An 11,994-nucleotide genomic window follows, 5' to 3' on the forward strand; every position below is an offset into this window, starting at 1 on the left:
CTGAGGCACAAGGAAATTTTAGACTTGCCCAAGACAATGATCTTTACCAGAGTCATGAACAAAACCTATAGCCTTGTGACCTATCAAGAGGACCATGCTGCTTTCTGTTTATATTGCTCCTCTTCTTCAGTTAAACTCTGAGGGTTTTGTTCCCATCCATGATTTCTTTTGTTTCAGATTAGGGCTGATTGAGTGGTTGGAAAATACCTGTACCTTAAAGAATTTCCTCATGGAAAGCATGTCTGAAGAGGAAAAAGACTACTATCACAGGTGATGCTGGTTTTAACTGTCCATGTGAATAGAAATAACTATTTACTGGGCTCTTTCTGACATTCTGTTTGTCAGAACAGAACCTAGATTTAATGGTGTAAAATAAATAAATAAAGTATTTGTAAGCCAGAAGTCTCTTTAGTACTTCCTGACCCAAATTAGTAATTGGCAGCTATATAATGAGTACCACTGAACCTGTCATCCATATCCTCTGCCCAACTGCTGTAAACATGGAGTTTGTAATCATCTATGATATTATCATCACTACTTCCTTATCAACAGATTATGATTTTATAAGCGAAGGATTTTGACTCTTGCTTTGAACAAGCAGGAAGTGAACTTAGGTCAGGAAGGGGAGAGCGCTACTTAGAAAACTGTGTGTTCAGCAATGAGTCAAAGTAATTGAGGATATTGCCTATAACCACATGAAATACAAGTCTATCTGAGTTTAAAAGAAATGTTGCCTTTGCATGAAGAGTGGATTTTAGAAATTCTAGTTTTCGGTCTCCTGGCTGTTGGCTTTCAAAGGATGAATGTTTGTAGAATCAGACGAATTCTAATTTTTCAATCTCTATTATCTTTGTGAGCTTTAGGAATAACTTTCACTAGCCTGCTTTGTTCCCATTACACAGTTTTGTTTAGATTTGTCTAAATATTGGCATGATTCATTTGCAAGCTCTCTTGTTTTTGAGCCAGTGTGTGGAATCAAGTCCAACACCAAGGCTCACATCCAGGTTGACACATGAGTTGCATTACTGGTTGTGTCCTTCAATTGAGACATTTAACTATGCTCCTTTCTGCCTGTCTTCTGTTTGTACAAATCCAAGTTAACAATCCTTTGGCAAAAAGAAAAGGAGTACTCGTGGCACCTTAGAGACTAACAAATTTATTAGAGCATAAGCTTTCGTGAGCTACAGCTCACTTCATCGGAGGCATCCGATGAAGTGAGCTGTAGCTCACGAAAGCTTATGCTCTAATAAATTTGTTAGTCTCTAAGGTGCCACGAGTACTCCTTTTCTTTTTGCGAATACAGACTAACACGGCTGCTACTCTGAAACCAATCCTTTGGCAGTTTTCCAGTAGAAATGAGAGCTGTGAAAAGATTTTCTCCATTTTCCAACTGGGTGGTAGAGTAATCACTGAGCATGTGAGAACTACTGTATTTGCCTACAAAGTCTCTGCATTACCAGCACCTAGCTTATTGCTTTCTGATGGGCTTGTACCTTGAGTGAGAAAGGGGTTATGTAGATCCCATTCTGGGTGGTGGGAAAGTTGAGGAGGAGGGACCACGATGTGCAAAAAAAAGAGAGAATTCTAATATGTAGGGTAAGTACGTAGAAATGTATGTTTGTGTCTTTGTGAAAACTGTTTCATAATTTAAAACATAAACCTATTTTATTGTTGTAAATACAGTTTATTAATTATTTCCACACTTGGCTGAGGGAACAGCAGCATTCCCAAAGGAAATACTGATGAGAATTCCCACTGGCTAAACTTCAGTTTAAGGGAGAGGGGAAAAAACCTAAAATAATGATACAAGGATTTAGAATTTATTTGCTTTGCGTTCTGCAAAGCAGAGACACCAGGCAGCCTGGATACTAATCTTCTTCTACCCGTAGTCCCATCTATATGTGTCAGCTCTTTGAGTCTGGCTTTTCCATTCCAGTTTATCTTGAAACAGTTGCTTGGAAACTCCACAACTAATCAAATCCTCTTGTATTACATCCATTCAACTACTTTTGGGTCTTCCAACCCTTCTCTTACCCTCGATTTCTAAATTTAACACCAAGTTTCCTATATATTCTTCTGATCGTCTTTTCACACACCCAAACCATACAAGCTTGGATTTCCTCAGCTATTCTATAATTGGTACTACCTTCACACTTCCCCTACTTCATTCATTCCAAACATGGTCCATCCTTGCGTCTTCAAACATCCATCTTAACAGTTTCATTTCCACTATATTCCAGATCTGCTTCTGTCTCTTCCTCAGTGCCCAGTGTTTGGAGCCATACAAAAGGGCAGTCCTAATTACCGTCTTACAAATCTTGCATTATTTTTCAATTTGATAGGCGTTCTCCTATTACAGATCATTCTGCTCACTTCTTTCGATTTAGTCCATCCCTTTCCAGTGTTGCTTGTAAGTTTGTCATTGAGTTTACCTTCATCCTGTACTATTGAATCTAAGTGCTTGAACTTCTGTACCTTTGGTAGTGGCCTTCCCCCCTTCCCCCATACTTACTCATTGCCTTCCTGCAAATATACATCAAATGTACAGGCCATATTTCTGCTGATTTTTTTCATGCCATTTCTTTTAAGTACACACAATTCTCTCTCTCTCTCAATCTTTTTTGCTCTCTCCCATGAACACTACATCATCTGCACAAAGCATGCACCAGGATGCCACTCTGAATGTTTTCTGTAAGTCCATCAAGCACCAACATGAACAAAAAGGGGCTGAGCCTTGATGTATTCCAACTTTTACTAGAATCTGTTCAGTTTCTCCACAGGGACTTTTAATTGGTAACAGCACCCTTGTACACATCCTGGACAAGTCTGATGTAGTCTTCAGGTATCCGTTTCAATCTCCTACAGATCTGAGAGCTGACTTCTCTCAGAACATTGTCTTAAGTCTTCTCAAGATTGATGAATACTATCTGCAGAGTTTTTTTCTTTTCTCTATATTTTTCCACAGGCAGCCTTAATGCAAAGGTAGCATCCATTGTTGACTTGCCTGGCATGACTCCAACCTGATAGTCACTGACCTTTATTTCTCTTCATAGTCTCTTATCCTAACTTTTCCCCAGATCTTCATTGTGTGCATCATAAGTTTAATGCTGTCATAGTTGCCACAGTCTTTTATGTCTCTCTTTCTCTTAAATATTGGTACTAGTGTGCTCTTTCTCTAGGCATCAGGCAGCTTCAGTCCTCATGATGAAATTAAACAGTTGTATCAGTATGTTCATGTCTGCTTGCCCCAGGTGCTTCCGTACTTCTGCTGGTATGCGGTTGGGGCTGAGAGCTTTCTTTTTCATGTTCCTCAATACTTCTGCAACTTCTTCTAGGACTGATGCCACTAGGCCCTGGGTTGGTTTTATATATGGCTTAGTTACTTTGGATTCTTTTCATTCATGAGCCTTGCAAAGTAATTTCTTCACTGTTCCTTAATCTAGTTCTCATTGATTAACATATTTCCACTTCCATCTTTTAATGACTTTGAAATGAAGGAGGGTGAGAGAGAAATATATAGACTGGCGAAGACTCACAATAAGAGAACTAAAGACATTGTTGAGATCAGTCTAGATACTAATACTTTACTAGAAGATTCCATCTGAGAATAACAAAGACCCCCAAACCATTAATTAACCTCAGAATATCCTCTGTATCCTAGGAAAAGAAGGGGGGTTGTGTACACATCACTTCACCCTCTACTAAAAAGCATTCAGACCTTTGGTGGAACACACAGCTGTTTAACAGCACACAGCAACATTATACCTGATATTACAGGAAGAAAAAAAAAAAAAAGAAACTGCAGGAGCAATTTAAGCAGGCACAATGGAATTATGTGAGTAGGAAATTGGCCAGGGCAGTGAAGGTTTTCTCCCTTATAGAAAAATATGATGGGACCTGCATTAAGCTACGAGAGGTCAGGACCTCAGCTTTACATATTTTTTCCAAAGACAGAACCTTCAACTGCACACAGTGCCTCTTAGGGGCCAGTGTAGATAATAGGTTTAGTAACAGTGATAACTATGCCTCATACCAACTTCCATCTGAGGGTCTCCAGGCTGTTACAAACAGTACATTAGGCATCTAAACACCCTTATGATAATGGAAAGTATTAATCTCAACCCCTTTTTTTATAGATGGCGGGGGGGGAACTGATGCACAGAAGTGACCTAACTTGCACAAGGTCAGACAGGAAGCCCTTTGGTAGGCCTTTGACCAGTCTCCTCTTTCTCCCAGTACTGAGAAAGTGCCACCTACTGAACCACAGCACAATTTCCTACAGCAATTAAGCCTTTATTTAAAGGACTCTTACTCAGATATTGATGTGTCCTGACCCTCCTTATCTTGTTACTATCTATGAGAAGCACAGAGCAGCACAGCTGCAGATCGTAGACAATTGTTTTAAGGATAGGAAGGAATGGAAAATTTGAATCTTTCCACTATATGCTTTCTCTTTACTGTAGTGTAGATTCAGACACTGTATGCTCTGTTTAGAACAACCTGGCAAAATTCCCCTTGCTGCAGGTGAATTAAAATACCATTCAGGTTTTTCTCTATCATCAATTAGCATGGTAAAAAGTGGTCAAATAGATTTTTGCATGAGTTACTAAATTTTCAAGACATTTCTTTTCAAGGCTGCTTTAGGATCAGTGTATGCTCTCACACTTCCTTCTCAAGGCCTTTGCTGTTCCTACAGAGAAAAACAGTTCAACAAAATGCACCAAGTCAAAGAGTCCTGTGGCTGGTGAAGGCCAGTCTCTAATATTTGTTTTGTATGAGCTTTATTGCAAAATATTTGCACTTCTCTCTGGTTTACTGTATTTTGTTGCTTTCTTTTGCATTTTGTGCACACACAAATGTAGATAAATCACCCATCCTTTTGTTTGTCTGCAGCCGAAAAGGACCTTGTATCATGTACGGTGACTGGCTGTCCAAGATGGCTGGGAAGGAGAAAGGCATTGCACGCTATATGACTATGTACAGGTAAGTCTCATAGTTACGTACTTTTCAGGAAAACGGTAAGAAACATCTACAAAATGTGTTTGGTAGAATTTGCTGAATCATCTAAACCAAAATGTTCCAGAGACCGTGTTGATTTTGATGAAATTTTGCCAGAAACCAGGTAAGGTTCCAACAAAATCCTGCCTTGTGTCCTGCCAGCTTTTCCATTCATGTCCTTGACAGCCCATCTAATAGGCTGACACGGAGGAGAGAGCCTGAAAGCCCAGGATTACCAACACCAGCGCACCCCACCAGGTTGTGTGCCCCCAAGCCAAGGTTTACAGCGCAGCTGGGTGGCAAATGGTAACTCTGCTTCACCAAGAACTTCAAAATATTGGACTTTTGTTCCAAACTGGAGCTAAACCAATTCTTTTAAATCTCAAAATCCTCCACAAAATGAAATAGACTATTCTCTGGCCTGCTCTAATACTGATCCTTGTAAGCAATGAAAGTTAGGTTCTGAGTTACTGATTATGAACAGTTGAAATTGGCATGCTCCTTGAATCTTTCCCTCCATCTATTGCTTTTTAATGGGTATTTTTGATCTATTTTGTGTGTCTGCCTGCTGAGGGATTTAAATTGCAGAGACACTAATGAGACCTACAGAGGGGATTGTCCAATCGGATTTTTAAGTTTCTGATTGTATTTCTGCATTAACATTGAAGCTTATCCCATTTATTTTATTTTCTCCCTGATTTCCACTGTATTGAATTGATAAATTAGGAGATTTCACCCTGGGAATGGCTGCCTTTTCTTCTTCCGAGGAACAAACAACATTTTGTCATCTTTTCTCCTCTGAATTTGAGGAAACACTCCTTGTGATTTGTACAGAGTTAAACAAAATGTTAGTGCTTTGATGTTAGGACCCAGATTTTCTTAAGTATTCTATCTTCTCATTGTACAGTTTCAGTAACTAGTGCATTCTGTTGTTGACTTGCAGTAGAGCTAATCGTACAGAAACAGTCATGTCTTTCAGAAACAGGGAAACCAGTATTCCAGGAGACCTTTTAAGGTGAGTACACTGTCATTTACTGTGTTGTTTACAAAAGTTATATTAATGTTTGTTTCACAATATCTGACTTCGGTTTTTGTTAAGGAGAGCATTTGTTAAGATGAGTACAGCTCCTGAGGCCTTTCTATCTCTGCGATCCCATTTTGCCAGCTCTCATGCACTGATGTGCATCAGCCATTGGATTCTTGGTATTGGAGACAGACATCTGTCCAACTTTATGATCAATATGGAGACAGGTGGCATGGTGGGAATAGACTTTGGACATGCATTTGGTTCAGCGACGCAGGTATTTTTCCTCTGATCCTTTTCTGTTGATTACTCTATTGGGTGTCTTGGGGTCTGGCAGTCAAACAATTACTTTATATTTTATATTGAATTTAATTTAAAAGTATTTTATTTCTGCTGAATTTGATGATTACTCATACTTGACACCATAAATTAAGCAAATGATTCTAGTTAACACTAGAACAGAATCTTTTCCCAAATAACTTGTCTGATGCTAACAGGTTGATAAATTCTACAGTTTTATGTGGAGAGCAAAGTATTTTTTTAATATGGGTATCAGTATTTGATGCTTTTTGAAAATGAGAAGGCCTTGCTCATCCATGCTTTCAAACAGTAGTTATTGACAAATATTCATAGCCATAACTTTTACCCAAGAGCAATCTGGTTTCAGTGGGCTCCAAGTTATTTTCAGTTCAGTAGCCAGCAATGTTTTAAGGTTCACACAGAAGACTTCTTTTGTAATTCTTCAGTTTTAAGGTTTCTTAATTCATGGGTTTCACTTTTTTCTTGTTCTTGTGTAGTTTCTGCAAGTGCCAGAGTTGATGCCTTTTCGTCTAACTCGCCAGTTCACTAATCTGATGTTGCCAATGAAAGAATCAGGTCTCATTTATAGTGTGATGGTACATTCCCTAAGAGCCTATCGCGCAGACCCAGACCTCCTGATCAGCACTATGGACGTGTTTGTAAAAGAACCTTCCTTAGACTGGCAGGTAGATTTTTTTTTCTTTCCTTTTTGCCTTTCTATTCATGTACAAAGCCTAAAGTTGATTAGTTTTGTCTTTGTTTGATCATTTTTCGTGATAGAACAAGGAAGTCTTTCCTAATAGTCAGATTACATTTCCCTTGTATCTTTATCAGCAGCTTTATTAAGCTAGGGAATAATCTTTCAGAGGTACTGGCCAAGTTCTTGCAACATGTAAAATAAGACACCGATCTCTTATAGGAGTGAGAGATGGACTGGATAGAGTGATAGCTTTTATCCATTTCTAATTTGTGGTGTTTAGTTTAATTTTTGTATTGAATGAGTGATCTTGAGATCTTCAGATCTTTATGGTGATTCATGCTATCACCCTATGTAGTATAAATACAGTATTTTCAATTTGTCAAACAGAGCAACTCTTAGTTTCGTTTACAACATGCATTTCATACAATGTGCCGTTCATGAAAATACTTCAGAAACCAGTTATTGAATTAAAAGTTTGAGTATATATATTTTCAGATTACCTATAACCGTACAGAATTTGCTAAATTGATGTAATTATGTGCAATAAATTATTCCTTAATTTTAGAGGCAGCAGAATTTTGAGATTTCACTCAAGCAGGTCAAAGTAGAGCTTAAAAAGATGTGTTTTCCTATGTTCAGGTTAGCATTGTTCATCCACTGTACTTAATCTGCAGAAATACAAATGTTTGTCATATTTTCAGTTGCAAAGTAACTTAAGTCACAGGCACAAGTAAATTTCCTCTAAATATCCTGCCCTCCACTTTCTTTGCAATACAGGTTATTTGCTGACTTGTTCCTGAAGATGTGGGTGGCTGTGAGAATGTAGGAGAGATTTACGAGTATGGTTATCTGTCTAATTTAAGATAAATGAAGAAAAATATTTTCTCTCATTAGAATTTTGAATTGAAGCAGTTGAAAAAAGGCGGCACGTGGTCTAAGGAAGTAAACACAGCTGAAATAAACTGGTATCCCTTGCAGAAAGTGAACTATGCCAGAAGAAAGCTGGCAGGTTCCAATCCAGCAATACTCACCTGGTAAGACAGTCTCTCCCTTGGATTTCCAAGACCTTTAATAAGAACCTTTGCAGCTGAAAGAGTCAGGGACTTGTTACCTTCAGACTTAATGGGAGAAAAGGAAGACAAGGGGGCAATTTAATCATTTTGCTTCTTGGCAGAGTGAATTGTTTTGGTGTACAAAAGCTGTCTGAATCATCGTACTAGCCAAACTACCCCGTATATATCTCCGGAGTGTCCTTGTTCCTGCTCTGTTTTCCTTTGTACTCCTGAGCATTTATTTTTCTTGGCAGCATGTGTGGCCACACCATGTAAGCCTAGTTATTTCCCACCCCTCACAACCTGTTACTCTTCATAAAGCTTTTCAGGTAGAGGTGGAATTTGAATGGACTCCGTACAAAAAAAAACCAAAAAAACAAAAAACAGTAATCTAGCAGGAATGTTGAGGCAACTGTAAGGGAGGCATATAAGTAAATTAACTAGTTTAAAATCCCTAGAAATGTGATGGGCTACTGAGATTTTAATCAGCTCAGTCAAGATTGGCTCAAGCTAGAAATCACAATATTTTAGTCTCTTTAAAATTCAATTAACCCCTTCCTTTTAAATTCATTTTGGGTTGGTGCAATGAATGAAAAGCTTGTTTAAAATTATACAGATACTTTAAAAATGGCTGAATAGGAAGGTGCAATTGGTATCACTCAGGAGAGCTATGACAGCAACAGGTTTGATTGCCTTTAGGTTGCTGAGTGTGACAGAATGAGTGAGCTGTTTTCTGCTCTGGCCTCCATAGGTGAGGCAGACTTTGCAGAAAGCAACTGGCTGCCTTTTTTCAGATGAGCACTTGGCAAGTGAGGGAGGGGAGAAACAGTCCAATACAAGTAGCAGTTTGATTGAGAGGCTTATAGAAATTCTGTACATGTCTATATTGTATCTAGGAACAAGCCTCCCAGACTGAGCCCACATACTTGTGGCGTGCTAAAGTAGCTATGCAGATAGTGCTTTAATGGTGTGGCTCAGAAGCCGGGGCAGTTTCAGAGCCCAAGCTGCTATGTCAAAGCACTGTCTACACAGCTCCTTTTAGCACACTAGTGCAAGCCCCATTGACACAAGTCTGTGGACCCAGTCTGGGAAGCTCGCTCCCAGATGCAGTGTCGACATACGCTGTGAAATTTTCAAAGACTTGTGCTCAAGCTGAAGATGTTCATAGTAAATGATCACAGATGAGGGAAGAACCTGAGATCACTCATTTAAGGACCTGATCTTGACTTGCTAAGCACTCTAAACACCTATTGAGTCAAGAATGCTCACTGTGCCAGGTTCAGTCCCAGAGACCCCCTTGGGCCTGTCACCTGATGTGCAGGCCGACGCCTTTGTTTACATTAGTTTGAACGTTTCCCAGGAAAGCTCAGATGTGGATTGGTGTCTCCTAAAGTCCACTGTCAGTTAAGTGTTCTTTGATAGGACTATTCTCAGTAAGTGCCCATTCTCAAAAAGCTGACCAAATACTTCACTGAGGCTACTTAGAATCAAACTCATTGAGATACAAGTACATAGCCAATATTCATAACTTCAAATACAAAAATGATACACACATACAGGCAGCATAATCATAACCAGCAAATTACAACCTTTCTATAGACACCTTACCTTGACCTCCTTTGTACAAGATTTAGTCCAACTGTAGGATCTGGTTTGCCACAATGATCTATACGTCAATAATGGCACACTCTCACTACCTCATAGGATTAGGCCTTAAAGCTCTCATTTAAAAATAAAAAAAACAAGGTCTGGATTTTCAGAGTTTTTTCTTTTTTTTTCTTCCAGTGATGAATTACGACTGGGCCATGAGAAATCACCTGCCTACAAGGAATATGTAGCTGTAGCTCAAGGAAGCAGAGATCACAACATCCGAGCCAAAGAACCAGAGGATGGACTTTTGGAAGAAATCCAAGTGAAATGCCTTATAGATCAAGCAACAGACCCCAATCTCCTTGGCAGAGTTTGGGAAGGCTGGGAGCCCTGGATGTGAAAGAAAGGATACAAGGAAATAATCAAATGGAGTGTTCTCTAAACCAAACCACTACTGTCAAGTTACTGTGTAGTGGGGGAGGAGCATGGATAGAAAAACAATTAATTTGTGTTTTCCACAGTGGTAAGTCTGAACTGATTAAGGGTTGTGATACTGTGGTAGAACTTACTCAAAGATGACAATTATGAACCAATGTCTCTGTACTAGGAACCTGAAAGGAATATGGTAATTGCGCTGAAGGCTAAGGCCCATGATATTAAGCTACTGTATTTAACAGAAGAAACCACAAACAAAATAACCACACAAGCTTTGAATAGATGTTTACATGCTGTATTGTTTTATCTAATCACCCTTTGTGTGGATTAAAGTCAACATATACAGCCTACAGAATGATACACACAGAAATCTCTCAATCAGTTGCTATAATACCAATTATGAGTACAAAACAACCTGTTTTAACAATTATAGGAGATGTTTAGCAAGTTGTGACTGTATATTATAAAGACGTTTAAATTAATGCAAAACAATAAAACTGCAAAGTTTTAAGAATCCTATTTAACAAAAGAGTTGAATCCATACCTGAAAGCAGGCATTGCTGGCGCCTCTACCATTTTCTGCTGTGAATGAGCTGGCAGCACAGGACAATGTAGTCTATTGTCTTCCAATACTTGCTTATGAGGAGATTTAAGGTGGGAAAGTCTGACTTTAGCCACAGCAAGAGCACGAGGCTCTATTGTAAAGCAGTTTTTTTTAGAGGTAACTTCTGTGCCAAACAAAGTGCAGCAGGTATTAATGGGGATGAATTACTGTCTTTCAAAATATTATGACTAGTTATTAATATGAATTAATTTAAGACATTTCCCATTGACATTTTAATAATTCGTGATTATCATGGAGCAGTGAACAAGTATAGAATAACTTTAAAAAATGAAAAACAAGCATCTTTGACTTCTCTGCAGCTGTAGGCTCTTCTTTGCACCTGTTGTTTATAAGTCATTTCAGCCCTATTCAGGGCTGCTTCTACACTGACTTCCTTTCCCTGGCATCAGTTTCAACCTGAAAGCAGACGGACCATCAGTCTGTCTGCTGGATAAGAACCTATAAGACAAATACATGCAGGTAAATGTATAAAATGAAGCTAATGAGCATAAAGAGAATTGTTTAGCGTTGGAAACTGAGTGGCACAAAGAAGCAACAATTAAAATTTCTGGAAGGTTTTTTTCACCCATCTAAAAATGTTTGACATTTTAACATTCTTTCTAAACTATAAATGCTAAGTTTTTCTTTGTTCACTTTGACTCAGTTCTAGCACTGTAAATCAATATCTCCGAATTCTTGGTCAACAGCATTTTGAATGAGGTCAACTGAGTCTGGGGCCATACTTGATCTTTATTGGGAAAACCATTGGCACAAAAACTCTTGCGTGCTGTACAGGTTTGTCTATTAAAAAATAAAAACATAAGCTGTAAATAAGTAATAGCTCCATTTCTAAATTAGTAGTTTTAGGACACTTACTAAAGAAGCTACACTGCTCTTTTCCACTTTTAAATTGCAGGGCACTATATATGCAAAGTTGTTTGTTTTTTTGTCCGCTGCAACATGTGCAATGTAGTAATGTTTTATATACTCACCTTTTTATGATTCTTCTGAATGCATTTTGCTCATTTTTATCTTTGATATTAATAAAGGAGATGACATGACTTAAGACGGTTTGTTTGTGTGGAAGAACTGTGTGTCTTGCCAAGTAATAAAGCACAGTTGTCATAACCATACAGCTAAGGGTAGCCTGTAAAGGGTTAAGAAGCTCAGATAACCTGGTTGACACCTGACCAAAAGGACCACTGGGGAAAGAAGATGCTTTCAAATCTTGGGGGGGGGGGGGGGTGAAGGCTTTGTTTGTGCTCTGTGTGTGTGTGTTCTCTGGGAAAGT

The 11,994-nt window shown here is 38.7% G+C and overlaps 1 protein-coding gene across 6 annotated transcripts in view; it reads left to right on the top strand.

Annotated features, from left to right (window-relative positions):
• Nucleotides 1–11,769, top strand: part of PRKDC (protein kinase, DNA-activated, catalytic subunit) — a 159,669-nt gene extending 147,900 nt beyond the window's left edge. For all 6 annotated transcript variants that reach the window (XM_038388511.2, XM_038388512.2, XM_043507884.1 and 3 more), the window contains 7 exons: nucleotides 178–270; nucleotides 4,894–4,983; nucleotides 5,942–6,013; nucleotides 6,098–6,299; nucleotides 6,820–7,008; nucleotides 7,917–8,056; nucleotides 9,860–11,769. In XM_038388511.2, coding sequence (XP_038244439.1) covers nucleotides 178–270; nucleotides 4,894–4,983; nucleotides 5,942–6,013; nucleotides 6,098–6,299; nucleotides 6,820–7,008; nucleotides 7,917–8,056; nucleotides 9,860–10,064 — 991 coding nt within the window. In that variant the 3' untranslated portion in view covers nucleotides 10,065–11,769. The remainder of the gene's footprint in view (nucleotides 1–177; nucleotides 271–4,893; nucleotides 4,984–5,941; nucleotides 6,014–6,097; nucleotides 6,300–6,819; nucleotides 7,009–7,916; nucleotides 8,057–9,859) is intronic.
• The last annotated feature ends 225 nt before the right edge of the window (nucleotides 11,770–11,994 follow it).

The sequence above is a fragment of the Dermochelys coriacea genome, chromosome 2 (genome assembly GCF_009764565.3).
Source record: "Dermochelys coriacea isolate rDerCor1 chromosome 2, rDerCor1.pri.v4, whole genome shotgun sequence".
NCBI classification, from domain to species: domain Eukaryota; kingdom Metazoa; phylum Chordata; order Testudines; family Dermochelyidae; genus Dermochelys; species Dermochelys coriacea.